Consider the following 23,746-nt stretch of genomic DNA (forward strand, 5'->3'; position numbering starts at 1 on the left):
TCATTGACATGGCCATGTATGTAGGAATAAAAAACATATTTGAATCACATGCATCAAACTGATTGATGTATAAGATGTTACAGAAGTAAAACATCCTCTAAAGTGTATCTAGACCACAAAACATTGTATATATTGTAGCTTTAGCATTCCTTTTAGCATTTGTTTTCTGGATTTTTTTCCCTTTACTTTAACCTGGTAATCCTTCCAGTTTATATTCTATCATGTTGAAGGTCACTGGTAAAGTGCCCCCCTTACATTCATGTTCAGTGGAAAAGTGCCCCCATACACTAATAGTTAGTGGTGGTGGTTAGTGACATGTGATCACTGAGGTCCCACCTGACACTGGTGATAAGGTTTAGAAGGGTGCCCTTATATTGGTGATCAGAGGAAAAGAGCCCCATTACATTAGTGGTCAGTGACATGCCTTCTTACATTGGTGGTCAGTGATGTTCCCCCTCAAATTGGTGAACGGTCATCTGTCCTCTTACCTTTATGGTCAGTCACGTGCCTCCTTACATTGGTGGTCAGTGACGTTCCCCTTTACAATGGTGATCAGTCATGTGTCCCCTTACCTTGATGGTCAGTGAAGTGTCCCCTTACATTGGTGGTTAGTGAAGTGCCGCCTTGATCATTGAGGTCCTCATTACACTGGTGGTCAGATTTAAAAAGGCCTCCTTATATTGGTTGTCACAGAAGTGCCTCCTTACATTGGTGGTCAGTGACATGTGCCCCCTTACATTGGTGATCATTGAAGTCCCTCCTGGTGGTCAGTAACATGTGCTCCCTTACATTGGGGATCATTGAGGTCCCTCCTGGTCGTCAGTGACATGTGCCCCCTTAGATTGGTGATCATTGAGGTCGCTCCTGGTAGTCATGTTTAAAAAAAGGTGCCCTTATATTGGTTGCCCCCTTACATTGGTGATCATTGAAGTCCCTCCTGGTGGTCAGTAACATGTGCTCCCTTACATTGGGGATCATTGAGGTCCCTCCTGGTCGTCAGTGACATGTGCCCCCTTAGATTGGTGATCATTGAGGTCGCTCCTGGTAGTCATGTTTAAAAAAAGGTGCCCTTATATTGGTTGCCCCCTTACATTGGTGATCATTGAAGTCCCTCCTGGTGGTCAGTAACATGTGCTCCCTTACATTGGGGATCATTGAGGTCCCTCCTGGTCGTCAGTGACATGTGCCCCCTTAGATTGGTGATCATTGAGGTCGCTCCTGGTAGTCATGTTTAAAAAAAGGTGCCCTTATATTGGTTGCCCCCTTACATTGGTGATCATTGAAGTCCCTCCTGGTGGTCAGTAACATGTGCTCCCTTACATTGGGGATCATTGAGGTCCCTCCTGGTCGTCAGTGACATGTGCCCCCTTAGATTGGTGATCATTGAGGTCGCTCCTGGTAGTCATGTTTAAAAAAAGGTGCCCTTATATTGGTTGCCCCCTTACATTGGTGATCATTGAAGTCCCTCCTGGTGGTCAGTAACATGTGCTCCCTTACATTGGGGATCATTGAGGTCCCTCCTGGTCGTCAGTGACATGTGCCCCCTTAGATTGGTGATCATTGAGGTCGCTCCTGGTAGTCATGTTTAAAAAAAGGTGCCCTTATATTGGTTGCCCCCTTACATTGGTGATCATTGAAGTCCCTCCTGGTGGTCAGTAACATGTGCTCCCTTACATTGGGGATCATTGAGGTCCCTCCTGGTCGTCAGTGACATGTGCCCCCTTAGATTGGTGATCATTGAGGTCGCTCCTGGTAGTCATGTTTAAAAAAAGGTGCCCTTATATTGGTTGCCCCCTTACATTGGTGATCATTGAAGTCCCTCCTGGTGGTCAGTAACATGTGCTCCCTTACATTGGGGATCATTGAGGTCCCTCCTGGTCGTCAGTGACATGTGCCCCCTTAGATTGGTGATCATTGAGGTCGCTCCTGGTAGTCATGTTTAAAAAAAGGTGCCCTTATATTGGTTGCCCCCTTACATTGGTGATCATTGAAGTCCCTCCTGGTGGTCAGTAACATGTGCTCCCTTACATTGGGGATCATTGAGGTCCCTCCTGGTCGTCAGTGACATGTGCCCCCTTAGATTGGTGATCATTGAGGTCGCTCCTGGTAGTCATGTTTAAAAAAAGGTGCCCTTATATTGGTTGCCCCCTTACATTGGTGATCATTGAAGTCCCTCCTGGTGGTCAGTAACATGTGCTCCCTTACATTGGGGATCATTGAGGTCCCTCCTGGTCGTCAGTGACATGTGCCCCCTTAGATTGGTGATCATTGAGGTCCCTCCTGGTGGTCAGTGGCATGTGCCCCCTTAGATTGGTGATCATTGAGGTCGCTCCTGGTAGTCATGTTTAAAAAAAGGTGCCCTTATATTGGTTGCCCCCTTACATTGGTGGACAGTGAAGTGTCCGCTTACTACGGAAGTATTTGGAGTGTCACTTACATCGGTAAACTTTAACGCGCCCCCTTACGTTGGTGGTCAGTGAAGTGCTCTTTTACGTCGTTAGTCGGCTACAATATACAGACGTTTACTTCACATCCAGATACAGGACATTCAAGCTCCTTGATGCAGTAACCCGTTTATTGTGCAAATTCATGTTCTTGGTAAACAAAGTAAAACAGAAAGTTTTATAACTTTCATCAAAGTGACTAATTGAAGGTTTCAGAACCATCACACCCTCTACAATCACCTTTACATATCTACTGCCAAAAGAGATTATGTGACCGTGTCCCCTCAGCCACCACTACAAGTACATTAACTACTATTTGGGTTATATTTACTCCTCCTTAGCAACTACTTTTTTTTTTTTACATTTTACGGCAGGTCTGTGTGTTTTCATCGCTCGACAAAATAATGACAGCTCTTCTGTTTTTCCTCTGTCCTTTACAGCTGGAATTTGGTAGCTTCAGCTTACAGTTAAAATTTTGTGTGGCGTTTTCAGGGTGCAGGGAGACACTTCATCATTCTGCCACTTAATTTCACAGCTCGCTACAAGTGTACACTGGGAACCAAATTATTCCTCCTGAGAATGCAGAGCCAGCAGTCATTACTTGACCAAATATTGTCTTTTTAATATCAGAATTACAATAGGCTATTTGTCAGAGGATTGAGCACAATCACTCAGCGCTATCCTCTCATGAGGAATGTACATTTTCTGAAACACAGACGGGTGACAAAGTAATCTTGTGTGCTTTCTTTACTCTCTAGCTCTTCGACGGGATAGAATGCGAATTCCCTCTGTTTTTCATCTACATGATCATTGATGGTAAGTTCCATAGTTAGGTTGCAGTTTCTGCACAAACGGTACTGAAGTTTAGGAGTTTGTGGTGCTAGCAAGTACCCCTATTAGTTTTCAACCAATCCGTATATATAATATTATTTATTACAGGTATTTATAAAGCGCAGACTATTTACTAGGGATGCACCGATACTTTTCGAGTGCCAGTGCCGATACTACACTTTAATTTCAGACTCCCCTCTTTGCATCAGAGTCCCCCTTTTACATCAGGAGCCCCCTTCACCTCAGTCTCACAGTCCCAGTACCACATGGACGTGAAAATGCTGAGGGACATTCCATCACTGGAGCAGAGGCGGAGACAGGTTGAAGGGATTGGTCTGGGAGCTGGGATCATGGTTTGGGTGAATATAACTCTGTTATTTTAGTTCCCTAGGCAAAATAAGCCCTTAACCCTTGCAGTGCAGGGGATAAGTTTATTTTTGCCCGGGGGTCTTCTATAAGGCATAACTTGAATAACCAGGTTGAGTTTATTTAATTTGCAGGGTTTTTTTTTTTGGGGGGGGCGGGGGGTTTATAGAATAGGGAAGTATTCAAAGCTTTGTCAGGTTTTTTGGCAGTCCACGCTCTGGAGATTCACCTTCCTTATTTGTCCTGGTGACCATTGTCACCAAGGTTGAAAGTGAGGCTGCATCCAAGATTTTGAGTTGTCACCAGAACAGAAATAGGGGGGAAGCCTCCATTAGGGACACTGGTTGTGGTGACAACTATCTAAGTGTGAAATTCCATCACCTTGGAGAGAGATCCTCTTACTTTCTGTTGGGTGTTAGGTTCATCCAAGGGATTAGGATCAAGGATCCTTAAAGGAGAACTATGAGGCGAGTGAAAATCACTCAGCCTCATAGTTCTAGCCGACCTGTGACAATGAAACGGTCTCACAGGTCGGCTCAATAGATCCATGGGGATCCCTGCATCACGGCTCCATGCAGGGAGCCCCCCTCACTCCGATCCTCTAGCACTGACTGGCGGAACGGACGGGGGAGGGGGCAGGTACAGCTGGCTCTGCCTCCAGATAGGCAGAGCCAGCTGTCACTCATGCAGCTGGGTGGATCTCGACAGTAATGTCGGGATCCGTCCCGACTGCGGCGTCTCAGTTTACTGAGCTTTGGGTGACGGGAGGACGCTAGTTTGTGTCCTCCCCTTACCCTTAGGAGAACTATGGGGGAAAGCCCTGACCCCATAGTTCTCCTTTAAGTCAAGGATACTGGACAAAGACTCTTTTAACATGCATGCTTTGGCAAAAACTTCCAGCACCGGATTTTCAGCTAAAAAAAAAACAGAGGAGTGTTGGAATATAAGGAAAACTGTACGTGTTTATTTGTTGCCCCTGACATTTCATAATTCCCCCGAAGCAAGTAAACCTACAATAACCCGCTTGTAGTACTGAATGAATCTGTTAAATGCATAATTCTGCGTGTGAATTTAATTCGATAATGAGCTTGTTTTAGCACGTCCTTATTTAGTTACAACACTAAGTGATTGTAAGATGTTAATATTGCACTCCATCTGCTCCCAGCAAAGCTTGCACCTCGTCTCCGAAATCATTATGTGTAAACAGTGCGGCTCCACGCTCCCTCCCGCGCTACAAAGACACGACGCCCACGTCAAGTGCAGCGTGCTTTCATTGTGCGCATTTTAAATGTGTTATTATGTAGAAAGATAAATACCTTTATTATGGAACAAAGAAAGCAAAAGCAGGCTTCAACTTCTGTGTGAAAAGCTGGTGTGTGTGCGCGCTGAAGCTACCTAAGATGTGCTCAACTGCCCACAGAGACATACATCTGAAGTCAAAGTAGATATTAAAAGCACCAGTGAATATATTATAAATTATTTTATAAAATCATTAAAGTGATACTCAACTCAGGAGTTAAATCTTAAAAATGCATTCAAGTACCTGAACTATTAACAACAATGTATCTTATTTGTATATCACTCGGCTGTAGAGCACTACTGTTTTATAGACTACAACGGCCACACATAAGTTCAAAATAAAGTACTATACCAGAGCTGTGTCCCTTTAAATACTGTGTATTATACAAAGTTAGAATGCATCGATAGGGGTTTTTCGGTATCGAGTACTGTTAATAGTTAAAGTACTTGAATGCATTTTTAAGATTTAACTCCTGAGTTGAGTATCACTTTAATGATTTTATAAAAAATTATTTATAATATATTCACTGGTGCTTTTAATATCTACCTTGAGTTCAGAGGTAGGCAATCTCCAGCTGTGCTGAAAACTACAAATCCTTTTTGGTATTGCAAAACTCTGACAGCCACAAGCATGACTTCCATAAACATATACATAATGGGATTTGTTGTTTCACCACAGCTAGGGGGGGCTGAAGTTTAAGTAACCTTGGTATAAAAGTTGGTGTTTCAGATATTAATTTTCTCCAGGACATTCCACAATGCAAGATATAAAAATGTTCATTAGAGAGCAGCCTGTTGGTTCACACAAGGTTAAAGGAGAACTATGGGGTTAAGGCATTTCCCCATAGTTCTCCTTAGGGTAACGGGAGGACACAAACTAGTGTCCTCCCGTCACCCTAGGCTCAGTATACCGTGAGCTACAGCTCGCGGTATACTGAGACGCCGCAGCTGAAGTGGATCCCGACAATTGTGCCGGGATCCGCCCAGCTGCGTGACTGACAGCTGGCTCTGCCTATCTAGAGGCAGAGCCAGCTGTACCCGTCCGTTCCGCCAGTCAGCGCTGGCGGATCAGAGCGGGGAGGGGGGGGAATCCAGCCCCTCCCCTGTCACGGCAGAGAGCCGTGACAGGATCGAGAAGTGAGCGAACGCCGGTATGTGTTCGCTCACCTCCCGATCTACTGAGCCGACCTGTGACAGTTTCATTGTCACAGGTCGGCTAGAACTATGAGGTGAGTGAAAAGCACTCACCTCATAGTTCTCCTTTAAAGCTGCAAAAAAAATGAGATCCACAAAGCAGGTAACCTGCGTCCCTCAGGGCAGTGCAAAGAAACCATTTTCTTATTGTAAAATGTATTTATTTTTTTTTCAACTTCTCAGGGGTTTTCAGAGGAAATGCTGAACAGGTGAAAGAATATGAGGCTCTGTTGGACCCGGTACTTTTTCAAGCATTTGACGGTAATTATCTTTACCTTTCTGAATGTTATATTGGTCTTGCTGCTTTAAACCTACTTCCTTAAAGAGGAGCTTGACCAATTTAATGTCTCCCAAAACACTTACTTTGAAGGCGTGCCAACTGTCAAGGATGTTAGTGTGCTTATTTCATCTCTCAAATGGTTGGCGTCATAGCTGATCACATGTGCAGCACAGTGGCAACTGCAATACACAGTGCCTGCGTTCCGGTCTGGTGCGGTCAAAAAAAAAATGCTGCATGCACTATTTTTTCTGACCGCACTGGACCGGAACGCAGGCACTGATATGCCATGCATTCCGGGGCGGGCGATCGCATCATTGACTTCAATGCACTGTCACGCCCCCTCCCGCCCCAAAACAAAGTGAGCCAGCCGGAATGCGACCCAGCACGTTCAAGTACCAATCGGGCTGGAAACACAATGGGGCTGGTGTGAATTAGCCCTAAGGGATTGGAGGTTGTAGTTCCACTTTAAGTACAGCATCAGGTGGTAAATGATTTTAGTTTTGGATAGATTGGGGATGCAATAGAGAATCTCTTCCAGGTTGTTATTGCCACCTGTGTCTCTGCTTGAGAGATTTCCCCTCGCTTCCTGTTTGGTGGACAGGAAGTGGGGGTAGTCTTTGCAACCGGGACACAGGAAGCAGTATAATCATCTTTTTTTAAATTTTAGTGAGAAAGGGATGAACCCTCTGTCAGGTTTTTATTTATATGTCCCCATTGTTGAGCTTCCCTATTATTTTTGGTGTGACAATAATTGTGTAACAGTTTCTCCAGAGGGGGGTGTACAGGCAGTAATAAAAACTTGACTCTTCAGGTCTTGATGTCTCAACCTTTCCCTCCCTACTCATCCAATACAAGAAAATGTTGGCAGAGGTTACTGAAGTGTAGTTATAGCTCAGGGGTAGGCAACCTTGGCACTCCAGCTACAAATCTCAGTTCTGCCTCTCGGAGTCATGTCTGTGGTTGTCAGAATCTTGCAATGCCTCATGGGACTTGTAGTTTTACAACAGCTGGAATGCCGACCCGGTTAGCAAATATCTAGTAAAGGCATAGAGCGTGGACTGAATCAGTTTTGATGGGGGATCAGCCTATGAGCATGTGTCTGCTTTCCATCATCTTGCCTCCCTCCCATCCCTCAAACTTCCTGTTAGCCACCAAATGCAATCTCACTGGCAATGAGGAATGCTCAGAAGGTGGGTTGGAGGAAGCCGGCCAGGGTGCGACTAAGAAGCTGGGGTCCTAGGGAGCAGTGAAGACCTGAGTCTCCACAAAACTGTCATCTGAAATGTTTGCCATATGTAAGAATTGTACATACTCGCCTATGAAAGATTTATTCATGGCCCATTATTCAGCCTTACATAACCTAAATCTTACTCCTGGCTCTAAAAGTCAGCGAAGTTTGACTTCTGCGTTCCTGCCAACTGCCTGATCACATGCTGGTTACTCACAGTTACTTTACCCCATACATAATAATATATAAATGTGTTTTTTATGTTTATTTTCTTTTTAAGCTTGTATACAAATAGTACGTTAGCGCTGCAAGCATTACACGGGGTTACCCTTCTTGCACAAGCTATATAGATTTTTTCGGTTTCTGATCACACACTGTGAAAATGATGGCATTTAAGCTGTTGATTTAAATGTTCCGAATCCTAAGCGCTTTTTCTGCGGCATTCTCCATCACAAGGGTTTTTTTTTTTTCTTGGGGTAAATAAATAGCAGAGCTGCATAGAAAGCTCTGATTATAAATGGAAGATTACTCGTGCGAGCTGCTTGAAACTGCTTAGTGCGTGGCACCTTCCATTGTGCATCTCAGAGGAGGGTAAAATAAGCTGGGCGCTCTTTGGCACCTCTCTCAGAACACGCTCTCCAGCTCTTGTATGAAGGCGTTCCGCACCTGGCCTCGGGCATGCTAAGCAGGCTGCACAATGTACGGTCATGTCTCTGTAGAAGTGAGGGATGCAGCTTTGTCTCCGCTCTCATTATAATACACAGACATGTTGGACGCTGTAAATTCAGTCATTGCGTCGTGCTTGGAAATGTTTGTGACATTTAGCGTGAAACGCGGTTCCAAATTCCAGATCTGCCCACCAAATTGAGCATGTTCTGGCTCAATCAGTGAGTCGGTGGAAAGAGGAATGAAGAAGCGCAATGTACAGCAACACAGGACGGGCAGAATGCAACTCTTAGCAGACCTGGCTGCTGTAATCTATCTCTTTGTGGGTTTTTTTGTTTTTTTTTACATAATCATTAGCACCTCTACCGCAACAAGTAGAGCTGAAGAGCTGGATTCGAATATTCAGAAGAATGGTCAGAACGTGATAAAGCAAAATGGCTCCAGTGAGGCCGCTCTTCACAAAAACCGGATGTCCCATATATAAGGGAATCCGGGGCTGAAGATATATGCATATACAGTGTGGAAAATAATGATTTGATCCTCTGCAGATTTAGTAAGTTTGCCCACTTACAAAGAAATGAAGGGTCGGTCATTTTTATCATGAGTGTTTTTTTAAATGATAAAGACAGATTATCACCAGAAATCCATAAAAAACACATGATACAAATGTTATAAATTGAGTTGCCGTTCAGTGAGTAAAATAAGTATTTGATCCGTTAAGCAAAACATGACTTGGTACTTGGTGGAGAAACCCTTGTTGGCAAGCATAGAGGTAAGATGTTTCTTGTGGTTGGTTACCAGGTTTGCACACATCTCAGGAGGGATTTTGGTCCCTTTACAGATCTTCTCTAAATCCTTAAGGTTTCTTGGCTGTCGCTTGGCAACTCCAAGTTTCAGCTCCCTCCATAAATTGTCTATAGGATGAAGGTCTGGAGACTGGCTAGGCCACTCCATGACCTTAATGTGCTGCTTCTTGAGCCCCACCTTTGTTGCCTTGGCGGTATGTTTTGGGTCATTGTCATGCTGAAAGACCCATCTTCAGTGTTCTTGAGGGAAGGAGGTTCTCATCCAAGATTTTACAACATATGACCCGTCCATTGGCCCCTCAATATGGCAAAGTCTTCCCGTACCTTTTGCAGAGAAACAGCCCCAAAGCATAATATTTCCACCTCCATTCTTGACTGTAGGGAAGGTGTTCTTAAGGTCATAGTCGGCATGTTTCTTCCTCCAAACACGTCGAGTTAATGCCAAAGAGCTCAATTTTGGTCTCATCTGACCGCAGCACTTTCTCCCAAACCTTCTCTGAATCATTTAGATGTTCATTGGCAAACTGGCTTAGAGAATGGTGACACAGAAAGATTTGGGCACTATACCACCTGAAACTGCATGCCCTATATCTCTGGCACACTGGCATCACTGAAAAAGAGAAAACTTGCATTCGGAGTCTTAGAACAGTGGCACGCTGACTTTTGATATCTATGAATAGTTACACTCTGACACTTGGAACGCCGGAATAATGGCACATTGATACGTGGGCATCCAAACTATTAGAATTCTGACATGTGGTGCCAAAGAACCAAGTGGGAGCGAGAGAGGATTCCTAGAACAATAACATACTGCCACTTGAGGTCACTGTTAATAAGTTTAAGAGTGTCTGTGCTATGCTAGCTGTGTCCAAAAAAAGGCAAGCAGAGGACAAAAGACCGGTCTCCAGTATTGCCTGTAGGTTCCCTGCAGTTAATCTCTAACTTACTATGTCTTGTTCTGCACTGTATCTTTATGTGGAGACGGCCATCTTGGTAGAGGCAGGGCTTTGCTTCCTCATGTCAGAGCTAGCACAGTGATGACGAGTGATCTGACGGTTGGTAGGGGAATATTCAAGGGCAGTGGGAGAGATGAAGAAAGCATCAGATAATGCTTTTGTTCAACTACTTAATTCATCCCGCTGTCTTCATCTCCAAGAAATATGCACACAGTATTTTTGTGGAATGAGTGGTGTCAGTTCTGCCCAGTTGCCCACCGTCTTCATCTCCAAGAAATATGCACTAACTTACTTGTGGTCCCTAGATAAGAACAAGGAGGGCATTCAGCCTACACCTTGAAATAACACAGGAAGTGTGCACAGGACAGCTCTGAATTTCTGACCAGATCAACAGATTTTTTTTGTTAGCATTTATAACACAGATATGACCAAATGCTTCCAATAGTATAATTAACTCACCAAACTGGCACAAATAGGAGAAGGTCATTATGCAGGTCAACAGAATGAATGATGCAGAAGCATGGAGACTCTTGCACTGCAGGTCCTCGGGTGCAGCTTCCTCTCCAGCAAGGAGAACACTGGGCAGCATAGTAGGGACATCACCAAATTTCATTTCAAATCTGATGAAACTAAGTCAGAGGCTGCCTTGAATGATCTCACACTGGAGATATACGACTATGAAGCTACAAAACAGGAAGTACATGGCTGTTTCTTAAGAGAAATTCAACACATTTTTCAGGTTACTTCTAACCACAATGAACATTTCTAGATTTACTCTATATGATATGAAATCTTCACTCAGGTCCACTTTAAGCTGCAAATATCCCCATCACAAGTTGTACATCTGCCAATAAATCTCCTGGCAATTCCCATCCACTCTGTGGTTTGCCCCGACTGATAGCTGTTTGTTTGACATTCCGTCATCCATGTATTATTATCAGTCACTGAAAGATATCAGCATGCTCTGGTTTTACACTGTCCGGCTGCAATGTTTCTATTATGCTATGTGTTATTCATGCTCTGTGTGTCTGGAATCTCTCTCCCGCAGCATCGTGCTCCATTATTCCTCTCTTTTGATGAATATTCCACTGTTGACACTTGATAATACATTGCGCAATTCACTCTGTCTGCACTTGTCATGGTTTGTTTCAGAATTTAATGTATATGTAATGTTTTGCGTGCAGCCTTCAGGGAATAACTGCAAACATTGGCGGTGGCCAAGCTGGTCTTCCTTTGCTCTGTATTTAACTGTTCAAGCTCAATGCCAGTTCATTTTTTTCTTTCTGTCTTGGATGGAGTGGGAGAAAAGCTGGAACCTCTGCAAGATACAGTATCTAGGTTTTAGTGCAACGTGTGATTTTCCCGGTGCAACAACAACATATCTAACCCTTACATACATCATGTCACCAGGACAGGAAGCTAGGGGAATTCACTCCAGTGGGCCTGAGGACCGTTCTAACCCTTACCGGCTGTGTCCAAAACTGCAACGTTTTTGCCAAGTTTGGGATTCATTATTATTCTAGTGTGCTGTTATAAAGGGACCCTGTCACCAGATATAGATTCTCCTGGGTTTATAATGTGTATAAATATCTTTCTCAGTCTGTTATTCAAATCATTTTTTTTCCAAGCCATTAAAGCTTATGTCAAGGCAAAATAAAAAAAATATGCATTAAATCTCTGCTATAAATGCACATCTCACAGGGTTTTTTGTTTTACCTTTAAAGAGCCAGCAAATAAAGAATAATGATTCTTGATCAGCCAGAAGCTCTTGAGGGTGGACAACAAACAGTATTTTTGTGGACTGAGTGGTGTCAGCTCTGCCCAGTTTTCTTTTGTTCAGCTACTTAATCCATCCCGCTGTCTTCATCTCCAAGAAATATGCACACTGTATTTTTGTGGAATGAGTGGTGTCAGCTCTGCCCAGTTGCCCACTGTGTTCATCTCCAGGAAATATGCACTAACTGTCTTGTGGTCCCTAGATAAGAACAAGGTGGGCTGAATATACTCCTTGAAATCACACAGGAAGTGTGCACAGGACAGCTGTGATTTTCTGGCAAGATCATGATTTTTTTGCATTTATAACACAGATATGACCAAATGCTTCCAATAGTATAATCAACTCACCAAACTGGCACAAATAGGAGAAGGTCATTATGCCGGTTGACATACATTTTAAAGGTTTCTAAACATCTGACACTTCTAGGAGTGTCAAAACCCTCTCTGTACTGGCACATCTGGTCTCCACTTCTCTCCTACCACATCATTGCAGTGTGTGAGATCCTTGCACAGCCTCCCCTCTACTTTGACAGACAGCAATATATGTACACACATTATGGAATAAAAGAACATTGTTGCTCATGCGTCCACAGCTGTCATTGCCCATGTGTAGGCAATGGCACAATTCTGACCCTAAGTACTGCTGCAAACACACCCTCTGCTTTCTCTCTCTCTCTCTCTCTCTCTCTCTCTCTCTCTCTCTCCTTTCTTTCTTTCTTTCTCTCTCTTTCGTTGTCTCTTTCTTTCTCATGCGTCCACAGCTGGCATTGCCCATGTGTAGACAACGGCACAATTCTGACCCTAAGTACTGCTGCAAACACCCTCTTTCTTTCTCTTGTTCTCTCTTTCTTACCTCTCTCCTCTTTCTCCTTCCCCCTTCTCTTTCTTCTTCTCTCTCTCTCTCTCTCTCTCTCAGCTCACAGCTCACACAATGCAGCAATCTTGGAGGAGAGAAGGGGAGATCAGATGACGTCTGCACAGAGAGGGATTTTACACTACCAGAAGTGTCGGATCCTTAAAAAACCTTATTGGTTTTTGTAAAAAATGCCTGGTGAGAGGGTCTCCACAATGTACCAACAATACATGTATGATAAAAGCAACCATACTGCAGGCAGAGACAGTACCGAGTTTTTTGGGGATTTGAACAGTTGAATATTCATTGAACATACAAAATGGCCGAACCTTTTTCACGCTTTTTTTCACTTTGTGCCAAGTTTCTTTATATTAATTTTGTTCTGAGGATTCATATGTTCTCTGCTGCTTGGACATACGATGGAATTGTTTATTAAAAGTTATTTCCCCATTTTGCCATTTTTTTTCCCTTTAGGTTGTCCTGTGGTCCCAGAGTATTACCACGTTCCAGCAGATTTTGTGGAACCTGAGAAGCTTAACCCAAACAGCCAGAAAAGATTCCCTAGTAACTGTGGTCGGGATGGCAAGCTCTTCCTTTGGGGTCAAGCACTGTACATCATCGCCAAGTTGTTGGGTAAGTCACAGAATGCAAAGTTCTCTTTTCTCTTTATTATCTTCGCCTAATCACTTTGAAGGTGGCGTTTTGATTGGTTGCGTACAGCGCTCATGTCCCCCTGACCCTTGCTTCGTAAGACAGAACACACGCGGGTGTCAATATGGCCATACATGTATGATGTAAGTGGTTGTTTGCATAGAGATGTCTTGTAGGGCATGTACCTGGTCTCGGCATAGGTGCCATAGTGGGCAAGCCTATGCTTGCAATCACAGCATATGTACAGATGGAACACTTGCACTAGTGAGGCTTTGAGAAGAGCTGGAGAAAACTAAAGTCGCATGGTACATACCAGCTAAGCATGACCGACTGTCATATGTCACCTGCCACCTCTAAAAGGTCAAGAAAACAGATAGCTTGTTCACATACAGAATGAAATGTACATTGTCCACTCTTATAAGTCAATTAGTCCAGTGGGCCTCCCATCGCTGTCTTTATTACAGGAGGAGAGGCAAGCAGGCGGTTAGTTGTGGAAAAAAAAAGGTAAAACAGCAATATTCCCAAAAACAAAATGTGGCCTAATTAATAATTACAATTGTGATGACATCCTATTTATAGGTCTAATATATGTGTAAAGTTCACAATAGTTGTAAGAGCAGCTACAGTACAGTACAGTACTTGTCCAGTATCTTATTTCCTTAAAGAGTACTTGTCCAGTATCTCACTTCCTGCTTGGTAAACTCTTCACTACTTCTGCCATGGTCCTGATCCCTGTCTTTGAACATTGGGCCCTGGGTGGTGGGATTTGTAGTCTTGGTAAGGGCAGCTATTCTTTATGGCTCTGTTGTAGTGAACCCATGACTACTGCTGTGCCTGCATCACAAGACCAGCCAGTTTTGTGATTCAGGCACCCCAGACATACCAGTCCTAGATCTGCAGCGCAGGTAAGCATTAGAGCTTGTTTGACCTATGCAATACTTTGGAGTCTTTATAGGGCCCAGCAAATATTCTATATAAAAACATGGCAGTTGTTTATGATACATGGTGTGTTAGCAAGCTAAACATCATCTAATTAGGTGTTAGATATACTGTAAACAGGAACTCCAGGAAAATCACAAACCTACCCTTATAGTGGGCACTATAAGGGGGCTCAAATAAAGTTTGTCCCCTAGACAAACCCCACACTGCAAGGGTTAAGTACTCGGCTTGTCTAGGGGACTCAAATAAACCTGATCCTCAGTCCCTTTGGTATGCTAGCAATTTTCTTACAGCCTCTACTCCCTTGGCTCGGGTGGTCTAAGGACCACTGACCTCATTATGTCTTATGGAGGTACAATGACCTGCATTAGATATGAGAGTGCTGAGGGAAATAGATGTGTGCGGACCACTGCGGGACCGAGGATCAGGTCTGCTTTATTTGAGCCCCCAAAACAAGCACTTGACCCATGCAATGCAGGGGTAGCCCCACTGCAAGGGTAAGTTTGTGATTTTTCCCGGAGTTCGTCTTTAATAATCATTATCAAAAATGTGAAAAATATTAAAATACATTTTCGAATGTCTTTACAGCTTTAACTGAATACAAAAATAAACCATAAAAGCAAGCAGAGCAATACCACGGCCAGCGGGCACTCCGCCGTTATAACAGTCCACCCCTCTTAGCGCCAGCTGACCGCAGACTGATAAATTACTGCTATCTGGAGTGTGTTTTAGCCAATGACCCATGCTCGGGTGACATACTCCGCAGACGCTTGTCCTGGGCATCACAATGACTGCAGAAGCGGCTCTAATCCAGCTGCTGCCCTCAATAATGTGTCTTGTTCATTCACCCTGTCGACTTAAACGTCTTTCAAACTGCGTCCGTCTCAGACCCTTCACCGAGGGAGTTTGCTAAAGACTTCCAACGTTTTCTACACAATGCGAGTCTCCGCTCCTCTGTAAAACCGCTTAGATTTATGTGCCAACCTTAAATCGTCCGTCTCTGTGCTGAAATATGAATTATGGCTTTGAGCCTCTCAGCGTAGCAGGACAGAATGTTATCCTGTATAATTTGATTAAAGTCTGGCTGTTTGTAAGCAGAAGTTCCAGGTTTAGGGTCCTTGTGCCTGCATGTAATAGAGAGAGAGGTGCCTACATGTTGAACTCTACTTATATAATTCAGAAAACATGTTTATTGAAATATAAACCTCGGTGGCCATAGAGGATGTAAATCCAATTGATGTGCCTTTGCAAGCTCTAAAAAGTAGCAGGGGCATCATTAATGTAATTGTTACAATATGGGCACATATTGGCCTTGCAGCACTGGAGGTCCCCAGGTTCGAATCCAGGCCAGGTCACTATCTGCAATGAGTTTGCATGTTCTCCCTGTGCCTGCATTGGTTTCCTCCGGGTACTCTGGAATCGTCCCACACCCCAAAGACATGCCGGAAGGTTAATTGGCTCCTGTCTAAACTGGCCCTGTATGTATGCATGTGAAATGGGGACCTTAGATTGTAAGCTCCACGTGGGCAGGGACTGATGTGAATGTACACTATGTAAAGCTCTGAGTAAACTGTTGGCGTTATATAAATACCAATAATAAATACTGTACTGTACATAGCCTGAGCAGAGCTGTGGGAGGTGCCCAGAAAACCCCAGCCACAACAGACTGCCAGTAGAGAACTACAGAAGGGGGCGGGTACGAGACCAGACACCAAGCACAAAATGTCAGAGCAGCAGTGACCAGTCTTTATTACAGGAAACTAACTACACAGGGGCAAAGTACAGGAGTGTTATGCCAGGTTATTGTACAGATCCGAAAGAAATAGATGGACCTAAAAGGATGCCATTTTTTAAGTAAGGCTACGCATGGCTCTTGTGCTTAGACAATATTTGTTAAACCCAGATTTCCACTTTAACCCTTTCGCTGCCAAGGACGTACGTCGTACGGAGCTACAAAAGTGCTTCCAGCTGGCCAGCTCAGTACGTCGTACGGACCTGGCATTTACAGTTCTACTATAAGCTGATGGTCGCTTTAGCGACCATCAGCTTATAGTAGAACTGTTCAGCAGACTGTCCCCTTTAAATTAATAGCTGTCATCAGGCTATACCGGGGAGCCATCCCAGGGAGGGATGAGGGACTCCATGGATCCCCACTGCTTGTAGGGTCTGTGGCAGCGGGGATCCATTAAAAAATCACCGTCGGGGGGGTCCCGGGAACGAGCGGCGGCTGGCCGCAATTCAGGATGGCTGAGCGTCTTCTGAAACCTTTACTGAGAGAATACGGGGAGCTTTTTGCTGACTTCTGATAACGCTTGTTCCAGGTCAGTAACTGTGAAAGTATAGAAGCCAGTGAGCCAGGCAAGTAGCCTAGTAGGTCAGCAATAGTAGCCGCCATATTTTCCTCAGTACAGGTTTACTTTAAATTCCCCTCTTCTGAAAATGCTATTGGTAAAACTATGACTTGAGTATAGCTGCTTGAGGATTCTCAACAAAAAGTGACTCTATCACTTAAAAAAAAAATACTGCTGGTGGGTATAAAGTGCACCAAGAGGTGTCTGTGCACACGTGTAGCAGCTCCCCTTTTCTCTGCTATGTTCACATGAACAAGTACAGCCGTGGCACTCGGTGGTAGGGATGGAGCTTATACGCCCCCCCACCCACTCTTGCCTATTTCAGTTACCCCATTCCTATTGGCTAAAAAGGCAGTCCATCATAGCTATGGGCCAATAGGAATGTTGGGGGTGGAGCAAGCTCAGGCACCATCCAGAACTGCCTGAGCTTTGCATGGTATTCAGGCATAACAGAGGGAATGAAAGCTGCTGTAGGTATGGGCATGTACATGCGAGTGCCTATACTTCTTTTTAGGGGGACAGAGTCAATTTAAAGGGAAAAGCAACCTTATCTCTGGTAGCTTTCACCTCCTGAGAATAGCCATGTCCAACTTTAAATTTTACAGCGAACTCAAGAGCAGCACAAAACTTTAGCTGTTTGTATCTCTGGATCTACTACTCATGTTGACATGCGGTTTTCTCTAAAGAAAGACTATGCTTGCATCTTGCTCATCATATTGCATTGCCAGTATTTGTGACAGGTTCTCTTTAAGCCTGCGGGTGTCAGTGCCTTGTGCTCTTGTTTTCTTTTAGATATTGAAAGAAAGACATAACCTTTCGCTCAGTATGCAAACATCTTTCATCTTTTTTTTGCAAGGCGTATCATGCGAGCTCCGTGCTCCAGGGGGCGACCTGAAGCATGGCGCAGCCCATTAGTTCTCTCTATAAGGCTGGCTTTAAATGCCCGGCTTGCGTGTTTCTGCACAGCATGCTCCTCCTGCAAAACACAGCTATATGCCGGGTTCCCTGTTTTATAGCCCTGTGACTCATCCTTTTGATTTCACAAATGAAAGGCTGCAGTAATTGTGTTTCTTGGCGCTCATTTAAACTAAAAGAGGCGAAGTCGCATTTACGCGTTTTGTTCTTGAATGTTTTCTCCGAAGCCTCGCAGCCTCCTCGGGATTTATGGTGCTTGCAAAATGCGCCACGGTTTCATTGCGCCGTGACGGGTGTTTTGAGAGTTTTGGCTGCCAGAGGACAAGAACGCCATATGAGGAACAGGAGCATTACCTTCAGAGTATAGGTGTTGGTGATAAAGCAGGGGTAGGTGTCCTCGGCACTCCAGATGTGGTGAGACTACTAAACCCATCATGCATCTGCAGGTGGGAGTCATTCCTGTGGCTTTCAGTCTTGCAATGCCTAATGGGACTTGTAGTTCCACGTAGTGCCGAGGTTGCCTACCCATGGGATAAAGCAAAGCCACCTTTTACTCTCCATGCTACGAGTCACGTGTTCCAGCATGCTGTGCTTCAGCAAGAACATGAATGCCTATTGTATGTAGTTCATCATCATTTGAACCCACAAATTATTTGTAATGACTAGCGTGTCAGTCTTGTAAACCCCCCTTGGGACTTGTAGTTCCACCACAGCTGGACTGCCGAGGTTGCCTACCTCTGAAGCCAGCGTTCATCTTTTAACATTCTAATAAACAACTATTAAGCAATCCAGTAAGTTAGGTTACGCATACACAGCCAGATACAAGTTTGCTGCCTGGCCAGTTGGACAATAGTTTGTGACCTATGAGCCATGCGTGGGCTTATGCTGCAGGAATAACATGTCCCTGCGAACATTTCAAGCGCTTGTTATCCTTAACATACTATCCTGCATCTCTATGACCAGTCAGGTTTGTTTTATGGTATCAGTTCATTGTTGTACCATGACTAATTCAGTGGAATTGAATTGCAAGCTTTTCGGGTTCGTGCATCAGGATTGAAAAGGGCACCATACTTTTCACTACATGTGTGCAACATCGAAGCACTGCATTCAGGGGGAAAGGATCGGATAGGGTCCTGCTACAGACTGCCAACCCAACTGCTCCAAAAGATATTGGGGCCAGAGTCTGCTGATCTGGCTTGAGGATCCGTTCCACTTACATGCAAAAGGAGTGTAAACATATCTGGGGGTTCAGTTAGAACGTCCCGAAGGCCGGGTGTTACCCCGAGTGGGTACCGAGTGACACCCCGCCGTGACGTCATTGCGCATCTTGATCATACCTGCCGGCGGGATATGGTATGCCCCCGGGTACCCTCCTCTCTCCTGCAACTGTCAGGCTCTCTGTCCATGACCAAGCACCCGACTTTTTAGATGAGGTGACACCAAAATGACTATCAGTCATTTTGGTGTCACCTCTCCAATGGTGTCACCCGGGTGCGGGCCGCACCCCCCTTGTGACACCACTGAGCTCAGTTGCAATGAGGATATTCTATAAAACATTAAAGTAGATCTAATCCCTAAGTGGATAAAAATGTGGGTTTCTAAATCATAAGAAAGTTGGGGGTTTTTGTTTTTTTTTAAATTACTGTTTTCATCCATTTATATCCTTTTATATTCTTTTTTTTTCTTTTATATAGTAAAAAAATAAAAGTAGAATACAATTATAATTATTTAAAAAATAATAAATAAAAATAAATTTTATTGAAAAATTAAAATTTTATATAGTAAAAAAATTAAGAAAAAGTATGTTTGTACCGTGTTACATGGCTGAGTAACTGTCAGTCAAAGTATTACAGCGCTCTAAACTGAAAAATGATCGGGAAGGGGGTGTAACATGTTGGTATTGAGGTGGTTATCACGGGCACAAGCTCAATTTAAGGATTAATCGGTTTCCAGTTTTTAGATGTATCCAATACAAACCTCATGACAAGCCAAAGATACAGTTTCCATGTTCTGCAAAATGTAAACCAGAAAAATGTGATATGTGGCAATAACTAAAATCCATTTTCATGTTCATATAATTTGTTATTTCTTTTTGTTGTTTTTTATTTTGCAGTGGAGGAGCTTGTAAGTCCAAAGGACATCGATCCCTTGCATCGTTTTGTTCCTCGCCAGGACCAGAGAAATATCAGTATGCGATACTCTAATCAGGTAATACACATGCAGCAAACTCTCTTCAGTCTCGCCCTAAGTGGTGCCAGTCATGTGACTGGTCACTGTGCCTGCTATGGACATTGTGGCATTGCAATGTAGAATCTTCTGTAGAAGTTTAGGCTTGATGGCCCCCACCTCAGCGATGCTCCCCATCTTACTATGCTTCATAACAAAGCAAGATCCAGTTTTCTGCTTGTGCAAAAAGGCTTGGTTCTATAGGACCCTGCAAAGGAAAGGAGCCACCCTAAAACAGGATATCAGGGCCAGTGCTTGGAGACCACGTCCATTGTAAGTGATTTCATCAGCATCAAAGAAGAACTTCGGGCAAAATGTTTATTGACCCTTGCAGTGGGGCCACCCCTTATTTTCTTTCTTTGGTTTCTTTCTCTCTCCCCCTCTCTCTCTCCCTCCCTCCCCACCCCCCTTCTCTCTCTCTTTCTCTCCCTTTCTTTCTTTCTTTCTCTCTCTCCCTCCCAGTCATGGTCATCAGGTTTTCTCTCTCTCTCTCTCTCTCTCTCTCCCAGTCTTAATGGTCGGGTTTCTAAACAGCACCAACTTTCTCAGGTTTCCTTAACTTCCTGTCCAGTTCAGGGTCACAAGGGATCTCCAGCAGCTGATCATCTACTAGCTTAGAGAAGAAATGAAGGAGGAGGGTGAACAGTGGGGAGGGGAATGGCTTGCCTTGCTGTGCCTGTGTGTTTGTGGAGACACAGCTCACTAGCACACACAAGGGTGGCTCCATGGGACCCTGCAAGGGAAATGAGCCACTCTAAAACAGGATATCAGGGCCAGTGCTTGGAGACCAGCCGATTCTGCAGGAAGCTAAAACCTTTAAACATCAAGGAGCCACCTCCATTGTAAGTGATTTCAAACAGCTTAAAAACCTTTTGACTTTAATATCCCTTTAACTCATTGATGCGGTTTGGTGGACCGTAGGAGCCATTCAATGACTCGTTTCACATTTTATTGTTTTATAATTCAAAGATGAATTAGAAAAAAAAAAAAAGTCTGGTTTAGCTTCCTCTCTCGCGCAACAAAGCATTATTTTGCTCTTGGAGCTTTAAGAATGAGGATTGAGCTCGTCCGGCAAAGAAGCTGAACTGACACCGCAATCTAACCGTCACCAAGTCTTCCCAGATAAGTGAAGCGGGAAACGATCGCAGAGCGCGTGATAAGACACTCCATCAGGTGCAGCCGCCCGTGAAATTCTGCCGCAAATACACTGGCTCAAATGAGAGATGGAAATTCATTTCGATATCATTCTCTGGGCCTGTGAACTCTCTGGAAGGCCCCGTTGTGGAGCGCGAATTCATAAAACTGTTATCTGCGCCCCGTCTTTTGATGAATAACGTTAAACTCAAACTCTAAATGGAAAGTTTTGAGTATTATACAGCAAAACTGAAAAGAAAAAAAAAAGTAGATGTTTGTTCTTTAGATTCAGAAGAAAAGCAATGGTTTGGAGGTTGATTGCTTTTTAATGTATACAGTTTAAGTATATATCACGTAAAACTGTTATTTTCAGGTTGGATAGAGCCGGCAATGGTAGATCAACCGTTAAAATGTATCCATAACCCAAACTTTTTTTTCGTTAAAGTTTTGGATAGAGTAAGAAAAGATTAGAGCGTCTGTTGGGGTTTCCGGATTTCCGTTCACTTCCTGTCCCAGAGACAACCCTTTCACCAGACAGTAAGGGAAATGCTCCAACAGCAATACAGAAGTAATAAAATTCTTATTTTTTGTTAATTAGGGGATTGCCACAACGCTGTTAGCATTTTATTGTTGTGTTTTACTTGTCTGGTAAAGTGTTGTCCCCAAAACAGGAAGTGAGGGGAGATCACGCTAACAGGAGACCTATTGGTTGCATTAGAATTCGATATGTCCCATCGCACTCCTGAACGGAAAATCCCAATAAACACCGTGGGTGCAGCAGCGACAGCAGACGCCTCTTCAAATCACATAGAACCAGCAAAAAGTAACTCGCACTCCAAAGTGATGCCCAGTCATTCTCTTTATTGACTATGGTAGTGTAACATCTCCAGGCCTAGAGATGTTACACTACCATAGTCAATAAAGAGATTGACTGAGCATCACTTTGGAGTGCGAGTGACTTTTTGCTGGTTCCATTATTCCCCTTTTTTCCATGGAAAGAATTCCTGCATGCTCCGTGCTTTCGCTAACAGGTGACCTATTGGTCGTCATTATTGCCCTTTCACCTTTGGCTTTTCCATGGAAGGAATTCCACGCATGCTACTTGCTTTCGCTAACAGGCGACCTATTGATTGTCATTATTGCCCTTTTACCCTTGGCTTTTCTATGGAAGGAATTCTACGCATGCTCCGTGCTTTCGCTAACAGGCGACCTATTGATCGCCATCATTGCCTTTTTACCCTTGGCTTTTCCATGGAAGGAATTCCACGCATGCTACTTGCTTTCGCTAACAGGCGACCTATTGATTGTCATTATTGCCCTTTTACCCTTGGCTTTTCTATGGAAGGAATTCTACGCATGCTCCGTGCTTTCGCTAACAGGCGACCTATTGATTGTCATTATTGCCCTTTTACCCTTGGCTTTTCTATGGAAGGAATTCTACGCATGCTCCGTGCTTTCGCTAACAAGCGACCTATTGATCGTCATTATTGCCCTTTTACCCTTGGCTTTTCCATGGAAGGAATTCCACGCATGCTACTTGCTTTCGTTCCTGCCATACAGCATCGAGGAAGCATCTACCTGCTGCTTCTCCTGCTTGCAATGAGCCTCATGGATCTTTGATCTGTTTCTGCTGCCTGCCTACAGTGACTTTGGTCACCTCCGACCATCTGAATCTTTTGTTATTGACTCTAGACCTGCTATTAGCTGTCTAGGTTTTGTGAGTACCGAAGGCCTCAACATCCTGTGATGCCCATTGCTTCAGACTAGCCCAAGTGGATGGGGAATATCAGCCTCGTAAGAATTCTGGCAGACACACCACTGACCATGCTAGACTGTCCGGGTCCACTGTACCAGTTTGCTATGCAATGGCTTTTTGAGCTTTGGGAATGCCTGGTAGCAGTTGTTTGCTGCCTCCCTTCAGACAGCTGTTGGTCCGAAAAAAGGACAAGAAAGAATATAGGACACAGGTCTCAGCCCTTCGTGTTTATGATCATGCATTTAGTACTGATACAAAACTGAGGCATGCCAACTGTAAGGCCCCTTTAACACGGGCTGTTCAGGAGAGGATCCATGCAGAGATCCCCTCCTGATCAGAGCAGTACAGTTTTTTTCTTTTTTTATGATGAAGGAACAAATTGCACTTACCTGACCCCATGCCAGTGTATGGGGAATCTGATGTAAAGGGGCATGTGTCCGTTTACACCAGATAACCCACAATCCGGTCCGTCAAAACGGAACACTGTTCCATCTGGTTTTTTGGACCCAGCCAGAGGCGGGGTAACCAGCTGTAAACGTACACTCATCCATTTACACACGGCTACTCATGGACTTACATTGTGCATCCGATCTGGTCCGCCTGAAAAACTGACAGGCTGACCAGATTGGACCACCCGTGTGAAAGGGGCCTAAGAGGGATTATGCTTGACTGGCCTACAGTTTGGGGTTTTTATTTGTTTGGAAGTGACCTATCCTCCTGTAGGCAGCAGTATACCCCAAGGTTTAGGACTTCCTGTGCCCCCCAATCAAAATCCAAGAAAGGGATGTTGCAGTGAGTACAAAGATCCTATTGGTCACCAGGACAGATTCAGGGCCGGCCTTAGGCCTTTAGGCGCCCTGTGCGAGAAAGCTTTACAGCGCCCCTCAGTGGCCACCCCCCCCCCGTAACCACACCCATTTTCCCCAATATCTGCAGCATTTAAAGACTCCTATTTTGTTAGGCCAGCACTTGTCTAATAATATGAGGGGGGGCAGTATTCACTTTTTTAAATAATTTTTTATATTTTTTATTATTTTTCTTTATTATTTATTTATTTTTTACTGTTGGGGGGGCG

The 23,746-nt window shown here is 44.2% G+C and overlaps 1 protein-coding gene across 2 annotated transcripts in view; it reads left to right on the plus strand.

Moving 5' to 3' along the window:
• PHKB (phosphorylase kinase regulatory subunit beta) overlaps positions 1 to 23,746 on the plus strand; it is a 206,348-nt gene that overhangs the window by 112,062 nt on the left and 70,540 nt on the right. For both annotated transcript variants that reach the window (XM_018553209.1, XM_018553201.1), the window contains 4 exons: positions 3,203 to 3,260; positions 6,318 to 6,395; positions 13,174 to 13,332; positions 19,669 to 19,763. In XM_018553209.1, the coding sequence (XP_018408711.1) occupies positions 3,203 to 3,260; positions 6,318 to 6,395; positions 13,174 to 13,332; positions 19,669 to 19,763 (390 nt within the window). The remainder of the gene's footprint in view (positions 1 to 3,202; positions 3,261 to 6,317; positions 6,396 to 13,173; positions 13,333 to 19,668; positions 19,764 to 23,746) is intronic.

The sequence above is a fragment of the Nanorana parkeri genome, unplaced genomic scaffold (genome assembly GCF_000935625.1).
Source record: "Nanorana parkeri isolate BGI_ZX_2015 unplaced genomic scaffold, ASM93562v1 scaffold6, whole genome shotgun sequence".
Classification (NCBI taxonomy): Eukaryota; Metazoa; Chordata; class Amphibia; order Anura; family Dicroglossidae; genus Nanorana; species Nanorana parkeri.